The 17235-nt window shown below is 42.6% G+C and overlaps 1 protein-coding gene across 4 annotated transcripts; it reads left to right on the plus strand.

The window, feature by feature from the left end:
* Window positions 1–1005: 1005 nt before the first annotated feature.
* LOC118389773 (hepatitis A virus cellular receptor 1 homolog) lies at window positions 1006–17140 on the plus strand. 4 transcript variants are annotated; one of them, XM_052529387.1, is made up of 9 exons: window positions 1006–1044; window positions 1166–1242; window positions 6282–7027; window positions 7130–7468; window positions 7612–7686; window positions 7814–7875; window positions 7971–8058; window positions 8139–8175; window positions 10071–10488. In XM_052529387.1, exons 3-9 carry the CDS (start codon window positions 6979–6981, stop codon window positions 10153–10155), a joined length of 735 nt encoding a protein of 244 aa, XP_052385347.1. In that variant the 5' UTR covers window positions 1006–1044; window positions 1166–1242; window positions 6282–6978; the 3' UTR covers window positions 10156–10488. The 4 variants fall into 4 exon arrangements, with proteins under 4 accessions (XP_052385347.1, XP_035635512.1, XP_035635513.1 ...); XM_035779619.2 differs by lacking the exon at window positions 10071–10488 and adding an exon at window positions 16909–17140 and having other exon boundaries at window positions 1010–1044; XM_035779620.2 differs by lacking the exon at window positions 10071–10488 and adding an exon at window positions 16868–17140 and having other exon boundaries at window positions 1011–1044.
* Window positions 17141–17235: the final 95 nt, after the last annotated feature.

Below are 17235 nucleotides of genomic sequence, written 5' to 3' on the forward strand. Positions count from 1 at the left end.
TTATCACCTAGTCAGCTCGGGGGTTCAAACCAGCAACCTTTCGGTTAGTGTGCCAACGCTCTAAAGCGCTAAGCTACCTGCCACCCTTTATGACATCACTACAGGCCCCTGTAATAGGTTTTGTCAAGAGAATCAAGGTACTGTAGCGGGTATGAAGTAGATCTTATCCACAGTGTGCCAAAGCTAAGGATACATACAACCAGAATATTTTACATAAAAATAAATGCCTTTCGTAAATATTTTTATGTTGCAAAATGCAAATCTTAAAAATACATTTTCTATTTCAACTTTCTCTTCAACCACAATGCCTGAAACAAAAACGATGACTATAACCCACAGCAGAACATGGCATCTCCATCCCTGGAAAGGTACATAGGGCACACAGTGAGAGTGGGAGCAATCGTCTCCATCCCTGTTTTGATCCTAGCACTTCTTCTCAGTGAATGGTGAAGCATTTTTAAACTGTCGGGAGAATTTAAAATATTTTCCTTCAATCATTATATGTTACTTGTTACTTGTCTTCTTCAATTCGGGCATTAGCTCAATCCGTGTGTTGCAACTGTCTACTCTGAGTTCTAGTTTAACAATTCTTTGTTCGGGGGCTAATATTGGCAGCGATAAATTTAGCTGTTTCAACAGTTTGTCTCTCAGAGTGGAAGTGAAAGAGGTGACTCAATATTTCTGCTATTTCTGCTGACTGTGCATAGTTTTTTTATTGTTATTAAATGTAATATTACCCAAGAGACCCCTGTCCCTGAGACTTGATTCTAAACAAAGTGGTAGACTGCGTCCTTCCACAGAATTGACAAGAGAAAGCGGTTAATTACACGCACAATATTATTATAGAAGTGAAACTAGCTGTGGGGTCAAAACAGTGGAGAAGTTTAGCCTCGCGCTTCAACCTCTTGGTTGCATTAGAAATCACACTGACCTTCTCTGCCTTTCTGATTGCATGGGAAAACACTGCATGGGAAACAACTGACAGCAGATGGGAAGGAAGTCACCTGACACACATCTGACGCCCCATTTATACCTGGAGCTACAGTAATATGCGTCCTGATCTTGTCCACATTGTCATTTAAAAAAAAAAAAAGATTTTAATTTTTTGTACTTTTTTTTATTATTTCGAGAATGGAATTAAATTAAGTATATTTTTGCATCTCAGCCGCATTTCAACTTTACATCAATCCGTCATGGAGACTCGCTGCATTTAAGGCTGGATTCTCCACAGTCTACTTTCAGGTAAGCGATGCACGATGGCCCTGTCTCTTTTAGGCTGGTTATCAAGTTAATAACAAGTTAATTCATCATTACAATGGAAAGTCTCTCTCTCCCTCTCCCTCTCCCTCTCTCCATGGGTGAACAGGGAGTACAGGAGGGGACTAAGCATGCACCCCTGAGGGGCCCCCGTGTTGTGAGTTAGCGTAGTGGATATGGTGTTGCATACTCTCACCACCTGGGGTTGGCCTGTCAGGAAGAACAATAACCTAAGACACAAGCCCAAATAGACACTGGAGTTGATTACCAAGATGATATTGAATGTTCCTGAGTGGCCTAGTTACGGTTTGAATTCAATTTACTTGAAAATCTATGGCAAGACTTGAAAATGGCTGTTTAGCAATGATCAACAACCAATTTGACAGTGCTTAAAGATTTTTTTTAAAGAATAATGTGCGAATATTGTACAATCCAGGTGTGCAAAGCTCTTAGAGACTCGCCCAGAATGTCTCACAGCTGTAATCACTGCCAAAGGTTAATCAGTGGTGTAAATACTTACAGTACCAGTCAACATTTTGGACACACCAATTTATTAGAATAATAGTGAAGATATCAAAACTATGAAATAACATTTTTCTTTTCTTTTAATTTCACCTTTATTTAACCAGGTAGGCCAGTTGAGAACAAGTTGTAATTTACAACTGCGACCTGGCCAAGATAAAGCAAAGCAGTACAACACAAAAAACAATACAGAGTTACACATGGAATAAACAACAATACAGAGTTACACATGGAATAAACAACAATACAGAGTTACACATGGAATAAACAACAATACAGAGTTACACATGGAATAAACAACAATACAGAGTTACACATGGAATAAACAACAACACAGAGTTACACATGGAATAAACAACAATACAGAGTTACACATGGAATAAACAACAATACAGAGTTACACATGGAATAAACAACAATACAGAGTTACACATGGAATAAACAACAATACAGAGTTACACATGGAATAAACAACAATACAGAGTTACACATGGAATAAACAACAATACAGAGTTACACATGGAATAAACAACAATACAGAGTTACACATGGAATAAACAACAACACAGAGTTACACATGGAATAAACAACAACACAGAGTTACACATGGAATAAACAACAACACAGAGATACACATGGAATAAACAACAATACAGAGTTACACATGGAATAAACAACAATACAAAGTTACACATGGAATAAACAACAATACAGAGTTACACATGGAATAAACAACAATACAGAGTTACACATGGAATAAACAAAGGAACAGTCAATAACAACAGAAAAGTCTATATACAATGTGTGTGTGTGCAAATGAGGTAAAATAAGCATCCGTTTCATTGGACCACTTTTGTATTGAGTGCGTCACCGTTACTTCCTGTTTGAGTTTTTGCTTGTAAGCAGGAATCAGAAGGATAGAGTTATGGTCAGTTTTGCCAAATACAAGGGAGAGCTTTGTATATGTTTCTGTGTGTGGAGGAAAGGTGATCTACAGTTGTTGTTTTTTTGCCTCTAGTTGCACAGGTGACATGGTGCTCGAAATGGGGTAAAACTAATTTCAGTTTCCCTGCATTAAAATCACCAGCCACTAGGAGCGCCGCCTCTGGATGAGCATTTTCTTGTTTGCATTATGGCCTGATACAGCTTGTTGAGTGCGAGTGACAGCATTGTGATGTTGTGGTAAATAGACAGCTACGAAAAATATTGATGAAAACTCCCTTGGTAAAAAGTATGGTCTCCAGTTTATCATGAGGTATTCTAACTCAGACGAGCAGAACCTTGAGATTTCCTTAATATTGTACAATGTTAACAAAGAGACACCCCTCCCCCCTTGAGATTTCCTTAATATTGTATAATGTTAATAACAAAGAGACACCCCTCCCCCTTGAGCTTTTCCGACTCTTCCGTTCTGTCCTGCTGATGCATAGAAAAAACAGCTAGATGTATATTATCCATGTCCCAGCCACGACTCTGAGAAACATAGGATATAACAGTTTTTCAGGTTCGGTCAATAGGAAAGTCTCGAATGGAGCTCGTCCTGTTTGTTCTCCAGAGATTGTACGTTCGCCAATAGATTAGAGAGTCGAGGCGGTTTATCTACTCGCCGATTTAGTTTTGTCAGGGTGCTCGCACATCGGCCTCTCTTACGCCGCCTTTTTATTTTCTGAGTCTCAGGGATTAGGGCCTGGTCCCGGTGGAGAAGTATGTCGTGCGTCTCAGGGATTAAGGCCTGGTCTGGGGGGAGCAGTGTGTCCTGCTTCTCAGGGATTAAGGATTGGTCCGGGGGGAGCAGTATGTCCTGCTTCTCAGGGATTAGGGCCTGGTCCGGGGGGAGCAGTGTGTCCTGCTTCTCAGGGATTAGGGCCTGGTCTGGGGGGAGCAGTATGTCCTGCTTCTCAGGGATTAAGGACTGGTCCGGGGGGAGCAGTATGTCCTGCTTCTCAGGGATTAGGGCCTGGTCTCGGGGGAGCAGTATGTCCTACGTCTCAGGGATTTGGGCCTGGTCCGGGGGAGCAGTAGGTCCTACGTCTCAGGGATTAGGGCCTGGTCTGGGGGAGCAGTATGTCCTGCTTCTCAGGGATTAGGGCCTGGTCCGGGGAGCAGTATGTCCTGCTTCTCAGGGATTAAGGACTGGTCCGGGGGGAGCAGTATGTCCTGCTTCTCAGGGATTAGGGCCTGGTCTGGGGGAGCAGTATGTCCTGCGTCTCAGGGATTAGGGCCTGGTCCGGGGGGAGCAGTATGTCCTGCTTCTCAGGGATTAAGGACTGGTCCGGGGGGAGCAGTATGTCCTGCTTCTCAGGGATTAAGGACTGGTCCGGGGGGAGCAGTATGTCCTGCTTCTCAGGGATTAGGGCCCGGTCCGGTGGGAGCAGTATGTCCTACGCCTCAGGGATTAGGGCCTGGCCCAGGGGGAGCAGTGTGTCCTACGTCTCAGGGATTAGGGCCTGGTCCGGGGGGAGCAGTATGTCCTACGTCTCAGGGATTAGGGCCTGGTCCGGGGGAGCAGTAAATCCTGCTTCTCAGGGATTAGGGCCTGGTCTGGGGGAGCAGTATGTCCTGCTTCTCAGGGATTAGGGCCTGGTCCGGGGGAGCAGTATGTCCTGCGTCTCAGGGATTAGGGCCTGGTCCGGGGGGAGCAGTATGTCCTGCGTCTCAGGGATTAGGGCCTGGTCTCGGGGGAGCAGTATGTCCTGCTTCTCAGGGATTAAGGACTGGTCCGGTTGGAGCAGTATGTCCTGCGTCTCAGGGATTAGGGCCTGGGCCACGGGGAGCCGTATGTCCTACGTCTCAGGGATTAGGGCCTGGTCCGGGGGAGCAGTATGTCCTACGTCTCAGGGATTAGGGCCTGGTCCGGGGGAGCAGTATGTCCTACGTCTCAGGGATTAGGGCCTGGTCCGGGGAGCAGTATGTCCTACGTCTCAGGGATTAGGGCCTGGCCCAGGGGGAGCAGTATGTCCTACGTCTCAGGGATTAGGGCCTGGTCCGGGGGAGCAGTATGTCCTACGTCTCAGGGATTAGGGCCCGGTCCGGTGGGAGCAGTATGTCCTACGTCTCAGGGATTAGGGCCTGGCCCAGGGGGAGCAGTATGTCCTACGTCTCAGGGATTAGGGCCTGGTCCGGGGGGAGCAGTATGTCCTACGTCTCAGGGATTAGGGCCCGGTCCGGGGGAGCAGTATGTCCTACGTCTCAGGGATTAGGGCCCGGTCCGGGGGGAGCAGTATGTCCTACGTCTCAGGGATTAGGGCCCGGTCCAGGGGGAGCAGTATGTCCTACGTCTCAGGGATTAGGGCCTGGTCCGGGGGGAGCAGTATGTCCTACGTCTCAGGGATTAGGGCCCGGTCCAGGGGGAGCAGTATGTCCTACGTCTCAGGGATTAGGGCCCGGTCCAGGGGGAGCAGTATGTCCTACGTCTCAGGGATTAGGGCCCGGTCCGGTGGGAGCAGTATGTCCTACGTCTCAGGGATTAGGGCCTGGCCCAGGGGGAGCAGTATGTTCTACATCTCAGGGATTAGGGCCTGGTCCAGGGGGAGCAGTATGTCCTACGTCTCAGGGATTAGGGCCCGGTCCGGGGGAGCAGTATGTCCTACGTCTCAGGGATTAGGGCCCGGTCCGGGGGGAGCAGTATGTCCTACGTCTCAGGGATTAGGGCCTGGTCCGGGGGGAGCAGTATGTCCTACGTCTCAGGGATTAGGGCCTGGTCCGGTGGGAGCAGTATGTCCTACGTCTCAGGGATTAGGGCCCGGTCCAGGGGGAGCAGTATGTCCTACGTCTCAGGGATTAGGGCCCGGTCCAGGGGGAGCAGTATGTCCTACGTCTCAGGGATTAGGGCCCGGTCCGGTGGGAGCAGTATATCCTACGTCTCAGGGATTAGGGCCTGGCCCAGGGGAGCAGTATGTCCTACGTCTCAGGGATTAGGGCCTGGTCCGGGGGAGCAGTATGTCCTACGTCTCAGGGATTAGGGCCCGGTCCGGGGGAGCAGTATGTCCTACGTCTCAGGGATTAGGGCCTGGCCCGGGGGAGCAGTATGTCCTACGTCTCAGGGATTAGGGCCCGGTCCAGGGGGAGCAGTATGTCCTACGTCTCAGGGATTAGGGCCCGGTCCGGTGGGAGCAGTATGTCCTGTGTCTCCAACTCGATGAAGTAGAAATCTTCATATAAATCAAGGTTAGTGATCGCTGTTCTGATGTCCAGAAGCTATTTTTGGTAATAAGAAATAAATAAATAAATAAATAAATAGCAGAATTAGTCAGGAGCCCATAAAACAGCTGTGCCATTCTCATACCAATAATGTCTGTGCTTGATTGAGCCTGTTGCAATGAAACCAATAGAAACACCCTGCTCACCTTAAACTCCAGGACGGCTAAAGTAAAGTATTTGAAAGATTTCAAATATTGTTTGAAACCCAGGTCTGCTACCTTGGGCCATTACTAATAATGACTGTTGAAACATTGTCTGCCCCCACCTCTCTCTTTCTATGCACTGCCACTGTGCATCTATAGGTCGGAGACTGTCAAGGAATAGCCGCACCAGAGGAGAACCTGCCAGTTCCCCCAGTGTCTGCAGCAGGAACACCCCAGTGAAAGAACCCATGTGAGAGGACTTAAGACACCGTTCAGATCCTACAGACATATAGGGTGATCCAAACATACACTTGAAGTCGGAAGTTTACATACACTTAGGTTGGAGTCATTAAAACTCGTTTTTCAACCTCTCCACAAATTTCTTGTTAACAAACTATAGTTTTGGCATCTACTTTGTGCATGACACAAGTAATTTTCCCAACAATTGTTTACAGACAGATTATTTCACTTATAATTCACGATATCACAATTCCAGTGGTTCATACTGTGCCTTTAAACAGCTTGGGAAATGATGTCATGGCTATAGAATCTTCTGATAGGCTAATTGACATAATTTGAGTCAATTGGAGGTGTACCTGTGGATGTATTTCATACAATCATACACTGGATTTAATTTATTTTCAATAAATTATGAATGATGTGAACTTGCCTAAAACATGTGCAAGTCTGTGTGCAATTTTTGGAAGGGTAAAACAGAAGAACACTGACCCTCTGCTTATCCGAGCGCAAAGGAAACAGCTGTCAGAGAAGGAGAGGAAGTCATGTGACCAGGCCATTTGATTTGAGTTTATTAAAGACCTGACACATGAGAGTGAGAAAGTGACAAAACGCGATCATGGTGACTCGGTGCATTTCAGGCTGGTTTCTCCTCTGTCTACTTTCAGGTTAGTGATGCTCGATATATCTATTTTAGCCTGGTTAATAAGTAAATGAATAGGATTTAAAATAAAATTCAGTTCTCACTACTTCTTCTCTCTCATTTTCAGTCAGTGAATGCAGTCAAATCATTGGTATTGAGGGTCAGAATATCACTCTGCCATTTAAATATGATGCCAAATCTCATGGTCTACAACACATTTGCTGGGGGAAAGGAATCATCCCGAGCTCTGGTGGTTGTGACAATGAAATAATCTCAACTGATGGGTTTGAAGTGACACGTAGATCGTCGGTTAGGTATCAGTTATTGGGTGAGCTGAAGACGGGGGACGTCACTCTAACCATCTCCAATATCACAGAGAAAGACTCTGGAACGTATGGATGTCGAGTGCAGTACGTTGGATGGTTCAACGATGAGAAATATCACGTCAGCTTGACCATTGAGAAAGGTAAAGAACGCACGACAGGCCAGGATATAACTTCATGCTTATCGGATGACAATTGTGAGCCTCTACTATGGAATAGTATGATTTCACAGCATGTATACTTGTTCAAGCTGAGCAGTTAGTATGTTTTTACTGTCTGAGTTCAGCACGTGTCCCGACAACATCCCAGACATCTGCCAATGTAACCATAACCCCACAGACCATGGACAACCATGACCACGGTACGGAACACAGCCTACCAAATAACGTCATGTCAGTCCATAGAAGTCTTATTTTATATCGTTTTTTAAATTTATTGCAGTATTATTCTTACATGTGAAAACATACTTTTACTTCCTCATTGTGTAGGTCCTGTGACCACAACATCCACTGAGTATTCATCCCCGCTATATTACAGCGAATCAAAATCAGTAAGCTTGACAACATACTGCAATTCCTGCAAAAAAAAAAGAAACACTGCTGTGAGTTGCCGTTTTTAACTGATATGAATCTGTGATGTCTACAGGAGACGAGAGGCCACAACCTGGCTGTGATCCTGGGGTCCATTCTGCTTGTTCTGACAGGGGTGGGGATTGTGTCTGTACTCATCATGAGTAAGTACACAGTATCTATACCATTGCCTGTATAATAAGAATGAATTCTCTCAGTGAACATCTTACCGATGTAATTGCAGGAAAGCGATGGGGAAGAGTTGCCATGGGACTCCAAATGTAAGTAGACTGTTATCATGACTAATATAACTCTTCCAACTGATACAGTACGTTGAATCATCACGATATGCCAAGAGAATGACTGAATCACTGTGCAATATCTATCGATGGGACATGTAGGCCTAATTAGCAAAACCATTAGGTCTATGGTAAATGTCTGTGAGGTAATACTGTAATTATGACTAATGAGACCCAAGACCACAACAGATTGAGGAAGTGACCCAAGACCACAACTGACTGAGGAAGTGAAACAATAAGGAGGCTTTAGTGGCTGGAATAGTGGAGAACAATTGGAAGTTTACTCAGTAGCAGTGCAAATAACATGATACAGCTACATGGACACTCAATCATTATGGTACTTTTTAATGGTAAGTTTACAAACATATATAATGATAAATAGAATTGAAATGTGTATCTCATTATGGCAGATGGTGAAATAAGTATGGCCAGTTATAAGTGTAATGGCTTAGCAGATAATAAGACAAGATGATCCGTGATCAATCACCCTCATGCACTTAAGGAAATCACGAATATCATAGATATATTGGAACTAGCAGATAAATGGAGGCGTAAACATTATGATCTAGTGAGATATACAGTACCAGTCAAAAGTTTGGACACACCTACTCATTCCAAGGTTTTTCTTTATTTCTACTATTTTCTACATTGTATAATAATAGTGAAGACATTAAAGCTGTGAAATAACACATATGGAATCATGTAGTAACCAAAAAAGTGTTATATATTTTATATTTGAGATTCTACAAAGTAGCCACCCTTTGCCTTGATGACAGCTTTGCACACTCTTGGCATTCTCTCAACCAGCTTCATGGGGTAGTCACCTGGAATGCATTTCAATTTAATTTATTTTTCCTTTATTTAACTAGGCATGTCAGTTAAGAACAAATTATTATTTTAAATTATGGCTTAGGGACAGTGGGTTAACTGCCTTGTTCAGGGGCAAAACGACAGATTTTTACCTTGTCAGCTCAGGGACTCAATCTTGCAACCTTTCATTTACTAGTCCAATGTTCTAACCACTAGGCTACCAGCCAAGTAACAGATGTGCCTTGTTAAAAGTTCATTTGTGGAATTTCTTTCCTTAATGCGTTTGAGCCAATCAGTTGTGTTATGCAGGGTGGTATACAGAAGACAGCCCCATTTGATAAAATACCAAATATTATGGCAAGAACCGCTTAAATAAGCTCAGAGAAAGAACAGGCAACCATTATTTTAAGACATGAAGGTCAGTCAATGCGGAAAATTTAAAAAACCTTGAAAGTTTCTTCAAGTGCAGTCGCAAAAACCATCAAGCGCTATGATGAAACTGGCTCTCATGAGGACCGTTACAGGAATGGAAGACCCAGAGTTACCTCTGCTGCAGAGGATAAGTTAATTCGATTTACCAACCTCAGAAATCTGCAATTAACTGCACCTCAAATTGCACCTCCCAGATTTCAAGTAACAGACACATCTCAACATCAACTGTTCAGAGGAGACTGCGTGAATCAGGCCTTCATGGTCGAATTACTGCAAAGAAACCACTACTAAAGGACACCAATAATAAGAAGAGACTTGCTTGGGCCAAGAAACATGAGCCATGGACATTAGACCAGTGGAAATCTGTTCTTTGGTCTGATGAGATTTTGGTTTCCAACCGCCGTGTCTTTGTGAGACGGAGTGTAGGTGAACGGATGATCTTTGCATGTGTGGTTACCCCCGTGAAGCATGGAGGAGGAGGTGTGGTGTGTGGGGGTGCTTTGCTGGTGACACTCTCTGTGATATAATTTATAATTCAAGGCACACTTTACCGGCATGGCCACCTCAGCATTCTGCAGCGATACACCATCCCATCTGGTTTGCGCTTAGTGAGACTATCATTTGTTTTTCAACAGGACAATGACCCAACACACTTCCAGGCTGTGTAAGGGCTATTTGACCAAGCAACAGAGTGATGGAATGTTGCATCAGATGACCTGACCTCCACAATCACCTGACCTCAACCCAATTGAGATGGCTTGGGATGAGTTGGACTGCAGAGTGGAGGAAAAGCAGCCAACAAGTGCTCAGCATATGTGGGAACACCTTCAAGACAGTTGGAAAAGCATTCCAGGTGAAGCTGATTGAGAGAATGCCAAGAGTGTGAAAAGCTGTCATCAAGGCAAAGGGTAGCTAGTTTGAAGAATCTCGTTTAACACTTTTTTTGGTTACTACATGACTCCATATGTGTTATTTCATAGTTTTGATGTCTTCACTATTATTTTACAATGTACAAAAAAGTTTTTAAAAAATAAAGAAAAACCCTTGAATGAGTAGGTGTGGCCAAATTTTGGACTGGTACTGTATAGATTTTCTCGCTGTGTTGATAGATGACAGAATGCGGTCAGACCATCAAATAATTGGCATATACAGTGGTTTCTGTAGCTCAGTAGTTTGGACATACAGTGCATTCAGAAAGTATTCAGACCCCTTGACTTTTCCACATTGTGTTATGTTACAGCCTTATTGGAAAATGGATTAGATAAAAATGTGACTCACAAATCTACACACAGTACCCCAATTTTTTGCTAATGTATTAAAAACAAAAAAAAACAGAAATACCTCATTTACACAAGTATTCAGACCTTTTGATATGAGACGTGAAATTGAGCTCGGGTGAATCCTGTTTCCATTGATCATCCTTGAGATGTTTCTACAACTTTATTTGAGTCCAGCTGTGGTAAATGTAATTGATTGGACATGATTTGGACAGGCACACACCTGTCTATATAAGTTCCCACAGTTGACATTGCATATCAGACCAATAACCAAGCCATGACATCAAAGGAATTGTCCGTAGAGTGCCGAGACATGATTGTGTTCGAGGCACAGATCCGGGGAAGGGTACCTGCAGCATTGAAGGTCTCCAAGAACACAGCGACCTCCATCATTCTTAAATGGAAGAAGTTTGGAACCACCAGGACTCTTCCTAGAGCTGACCGCCAGAGCAATCGGGGGAGAAGGGCCTTGGTCAGGGATGTGACCAAGAACCCGATGGTCACTTCGCCCAAGAAGATTTGAGGCCGTAATCGCTGCCAAAGGTGCTTCAACAAAGTATTATTTCCAATATTTCCATATTATTATTTTATTCTATTTGTAAAAATGTCTAAAACTGTTTTTGCTTTGTCATTATGTGGTATTGTATGTAGATTGATGAGGGGGAAAAAAACGATTTAATCAATGTTAGAACAAGGCTGTAACGTAACAAAATGATGAAAAAGTTAAGGGGTCTGAATACTTTCCAAATGCACTGTACATTATTCTTACATTATTTCCACGTGGGCGAGGAATTTGGAAATTTAATCAAATCCCATTGGGTGACAAGTTGTTTTTAACCAGGACAGAATTAATTTATAAGGGACTTTTTCTGTCATAACATACGTACAGCAGATCGCTTATTGTAACTAAAATAAATGGAGGAACTTATTCAAGAAAGATGGAGTGGAATATATGATAAAATAAAGCAAACTGGATATTGGGAAAAATGCACCAAATTGTTTTTTAATCTTCAGCATAGAAATTTTACCAAAAATAATTTACTGAAACTAATTTACTGAAACTTACAAATAACGGAGTCACCCATAACTCACCAAACGATCATTTGAAAGAGGAAGCAAAGTACTTTAAGCACATGTTTTCGTTTCAGTCTCCTCCATCTCCACTAACCAAAGTTAATTGCAAGGATTTATTCTCTATTAATAATGTAAAATGAACAGCTGTACAGAAAGACTCGTGTGAAAGACAAATTACAGAGGATGAACTTGATGCAATTAAAGTCTGGGAAAACTCCAGGGCTGGATGGTATTCCAGTTGAAGTATACCAGTTGAAGTATACCAGTTGAAGTACACCAGTTGAAGTACACCAGTTGAAGTATACCAGTTGAAGTATACCAGTTGAAGTACACCAGTTGAAGTATACCAGTTGAAGTACACCAGTTGAAGTACACCAGTTGAAGTACACCAGTTGAAGTATACCAGTTGAAGTATACCAGTTGAAGTATACCAGTTGAAGTACACCAGTTGAAGTATACCAGTTGAAGTATACCAGTTGAAGTACACCAGTTGAAGTATACCAGTTGAAGTATACCAGTTGAAGTACACCAGTTGAAGTACACCAGTTGAAGTATACCAGTTGAAGTATACCAGTTGAAGTACACCAGTTGAAGTACACCAGTTGAAGTATACCAGTTGAAGTATACCAGTTGAAGTACACCAGTTGAAGTATACCAGTTGAAGTATACCAGTTGAAGTACACCAGTTGAAGTATACCAGTTGAAGTACACCAGTTGAAGTATACCAGTTGAAGTACACCAGTTGAAGTACACCAGTTGAAGTATACCAGTTGAAGTACACCAGTTGAAGTATACCAGTTGAAGTACACCAGTTGAAGTACACCAGTTGAAGTATACCAGTTGAAGTATACCAGTTGAAGTACACCAGTTGAAGTACACCAGTTGAAGTACACCAGTTGAAGTACACCAGTTGAAGTACACCAGTTGAAGTACACCAGTTGAAGTACACCAGTTGAAGTATACCAGTTGAAGTACACCAGTTGAAGTATACCAGTTGAAGTACACCAGTTGAAGTACACCAGTTGAAGTATACCAGTTGAAGTATACCAGTTGAAGTATACCAGTTGAAGTACACCAGTTGAAGTACACCAGTTGAAGTACACCAGTTGAAGTACACCAGTTGAAGTACACCAGTTGAAGTACACCAGTTGAAGTACACCAGTTGAAGTACACCAGTTGAAGTACACCAGTTGAAGTACACCAGTTGAAGTATACCAGTTGAAGTATACCAGTTGAAGTACACCAGTTGAAGTACACCAGTTGAAGTACACCAGTTGAAGTACACCAGTTGAAGTACACCAGTTGAAGTACACCAGTTGAAGTACACCAGTTGAAGTACACCAGTTGAAGTACACCAGTTGAAGTACACCAGTTGAAGTATACCAGTTGAAGTAAGTACCAGTTGAAGTACACCAGTTGAAGTACACCAGTTGAAGTACACCAGTTGAAGTACACCAGTTGAAGTATACCAGTTGAAGTACACCAGTTGAAGTACACCAGTTGAAGTACACCAGTTGAAGTACACCAGTTGAAGTACACCAGTTGAAGTACACCAGTTGAAGTACACCAGTTGAAGTACACCAGTTGAAGTACACCAGTTGAAGTACACCAGTTGAAGTACACCAGTTGAAGTACACCAGTTGAAGTATACCAGTTGAAGTATACCAAACTTTTCTTGATGTAATCAGATGACCATTATTATGTTTTATTATGTTTTAACCACTCCTGTACAAATGGTAGAACATCAGATACTCAACCAGAAGGTTTCATTATTCCTGAAACGGGACCCAAGTGGTGAATGCAAAGATCCAGTCCACATCACTATTTTAAAACAAGCCATTGAAAGTTGGTTGCAATTTCATTTTAATCCACCAGAAAAGACAGAACAAAATGTTACAACAAATATTATAGTTAAACTCAAATATACTAACTGATTTAAAAAAAAAAAACATTATTTTTTAAAACTGTATAATCTTTGTAAATTATATCATAAATAGGAATGGTGGAGTTATGTCACACGTGCAACTAACAAAAATATATGGAAATGTCTGCTCTACCCAAAATTACAACCAACTAATTGCATCATTACCACAAAAATGGAAGAGGCAAGTGGAAGGGGGAGAGTATACCAGTTTCCTTTAGGAGCCAAACATTTGACAGCTGTACCATATAGAGTGAAAAATAGATGGGTAGAGATGTTCGATATACTGATTCCATGGCACATGGTTTATGAACTGATACCCAAAATGACGCCGGGTTCTAGTTTTTGATCACAGGTTCAGGAACGTCTGGAGAACTGGGAGTGAACTCTGCGAATAGCACTGCTGGGTGATGTGAAAAGTATTGGTCAATGGATCAATAGTATAATAATAGTCTTACCTAAAAAATGTGTTTCTTTACAATCTGTAGAAACCATGAGAATAGAAAGGTTCAGAACTTTTTGTGAAACATCACAGCTGAAAAATATATGGGATTCTCAATACAGTACAAAACAAGTAACCCTGTCCTAAATCAATACAATCAATACAAACTGTATTTGCTATGTCAGATTTTACACCAACACTCCAAAACTTTTCTCAGCATAAATTCAACTGGATCAGAAACTAAGTAGTATAATGTAGAAGGACAATACAGTATGTCAAGCTACAGCGTCTCGCTTAGCTCTGCATTTATTGGTCTTTCCTTTGTCAGACCACAGCGCTCTGGCGGCTCAGTCCTGTACAGAAACTCAGTGTCCAGCTTGGGCCTGCACACTCGAGAGATGGCTGTAGAGAACGTCTATCAGATAGAGGACAACGAGAGAGACGACTATGAGGATATCCACTGACGGAGCACGGACACTTCGCCACCACGCTCACGCTGTTAACACGTTGTATAGTGCAGTATAGTGCAGTATAGTGCAGTATAGTGCAGTAGTGCAGTAGTGCAGTAGCTATGTGTTACAAGGCTGAGGTTGACTTACAGGCTAATGATTCAGCCGCACAAGACAAAAGTCACTACAGAATCAGTAGTGTTTGCTGATAAGTGAAACCAAACAGTTGATTTGTGTTATTGAAAGGTTTATTTGAACAACAAAAAAAGGGCCTTACTAACATGGCTTCCTTTGTGTATTCAGCACTAACACTAGAAGCACAAGCATTTCACTACACTCGCAATAACATCTGCTAACCATGTGCATGTCACCAATAACATCTGCTAACCATGTGCATGTCACCAATAACATCTGCTAACCATGTGCATGTCACCAATAACATCTGCTAACCATGTGCATGTCACCAATAACATCTGCTAACCATGTGCATGTGACCAATAACATCTGCTAACCATGTGTATGTGACCAATAACATCTGCTAACCATGTGCATGTCACCAATAACATCTTCTAACCATGTGCATGTGACCAATAACATCTGTTAACCATGTGCATGTCACCAATAACATCTGCTAACCATGTGTATGTGACCAATAACATCTGCTAACCATGTGCATGTCACCAATAACATCTGCTAACCATGTGTATGTGACCAATAACATCTGCTAACCATGTGCATGTCACCAATAACATCTGCTAACCATGTGTATGTGACCAATAACATCTGCTAACCATGTGTATGTGACCAATAACATCTGCTAACCATGTGCATGTCACCAATAACATCTGTATGTCAATAACATCTGTTAACCATGTGCATGTGCATGTCACCAATAACATCTGCTAACCATGTGCATGTCACCAATAACATCTGCTAACCATGTGCATGTCACCAATAACATCTGCTAACCATGTGCATGTGACCAATAACATCTGCTAACCATGTGCATGTCACCAATAACATCTGCTAACCATGTGCATGTCACCAATAACATCTGCTAACCATGTGCATGTCACCAATAACATCTGCTAACCATGTGCATGTCACCAATAACATCTGCTAACCATGTGCATGTCACCAATAACATCTGCTAACCATGTGCATGTCACCAATAACATCTGCTAACCATGTGCATGTCACCAATAACATCTGCTAACCATGTGCATGTCACCAATAACATCTGCTAACCATGTGCATGTCACCAATAACATCTGCTAACCATGTGCATGTCACCAATAACATCTGCTAGCCATGTGCATGTCACCAATAACATCTGCTAGCCATGTGCATGTCACCAATAACATCTGCTAGCCATGTGCATGTCACCAATAACATCTGCTAACCATGTGCATGTCACCAATAACATCTGCTAACTGTGTGTATGTCACCAATAACATCTGCTAACCATGTGCATGTCACCAATAACATCTGCTAACCATGTGTATGTCACCAATAACATCTGCTAGTCATGTGCATGTCACCAATAACATCTGCTAGTCATGTGTATGTCACCAATAACATCTGCTAACCATGTGCATGTCACCAATAACATCTGCTAACCATGTGCATGTCACCAATAACATCTCCTAACCATGTGCATGTCACCAATAACATCTGCTAACCATGTGTATGTCACCAATTACATTTCATTGGATTTGTTAACAGTGTATGTTTCAATTGATTATGATGACCAGATCATTTTTTTATGTAATAGCCTAAAAGTGACCAAAATAAAAATGGCATCAGCTTTAATGCCTGATGAAATGAAAAGCAATGACTTAGCAGGAAGTGTGCTATGGTTTTCTATGCTCTCCATGTCCTCTAACCAGGACATTTAGCTACACCCATCTGCAACATCACCCAGGCATACAAAGGCAATGAAAAGTCACACATAATCGTGACATTCTTCGGAAAATGGTCTTCTTTACCCAATTTTGGGGTATATTGTCTTGTTCAAACCCAATCTGTTGCATGATAATAAAAATTCTAACTTGAAATTCTAATGTGTCTAATTCTTCATTGGCTACACAATTGTTTTTCCACTAATACATTGTTAAAAACTACTAAAAGCCTTACAACATCAATTTAAGGATTTTGGGAACTGGCTATTTTGGGAACCTTTGGCTACGGGTTAGCTTTTAAAAACACATTGTGTACCCTGGGAGATGAGCCTCCTAAATCATCAGTTTGTTTACTCTGGTATATGCAGATGAAAATTCCATCAACAATGGGCCTTTTCTTCGATCCCAGCCCTGCCATAGGAGGAGGTTAGCAGAGGGGTCACAGTGGCTGTGGCTGTCCTGCCTGGAGATGTCACCAGCAGTGGCCCCCACGAGAACACAGCTGCCCATTCAGATGCCCTGTCTCTGAGCCACCCTGCCCATTCCCAGCACACACCCTCGACTCCTCCACACTGGATACACAAGATGGCTGCTAGTTCTGGACCGTTTTCCCCCCGTCGTTGGATCCTCGTCCTCCTAACATTTTCAGGCAAGGAAACGTTTTCTAAAACAAGTACAAATAATTGGAGTTTAGGCTGTTGAATGATTGGTTACATGGGTGTAGTTCGAGTTGGAT

The sequence above is a fragment of the Oncorhynchus keta genome, chromosome 11 (assembly GCF_023373465.1).
Source record: "Oncorhynchus keta strain PuntledgeMale-10-30-2019 chromosome 11, Oket_V2, whole genome shotgun sequence".
Classification (NCBI taxonomy): Eukaryota; Metazoa; Chordata; class Actinopteri; order Salmoniformes; family Salmonidae; genus Oncorhynchus; species Oncorhynchus keta.

Excerpts from the sequence above, each read along its gene's own strand:
- LOC118389773 (XM_035779618.2), top strand. The coding sequence starts at position 6,979 with ATGGTGACTCGGTGCATTTCAGGCTGGTTTCTCCTCTGTCTACTTTCA. Across the intron at positions 7,028-7,129 it reads TCTCCTCTGTCTACTTTCAG|TCAGTGAATGCAGTCAAATC; the intron begins GTTAGTGATGCT and ends TCTCATTTTCAG. Across the intron at positions 8,059-8,138 it reads TGTGTCTGTACTCATCATGA|GAAAGCGATGGGGAAGAGTT; the intron begins GTAAGTACACAG and ends ATGTAATTGCAG.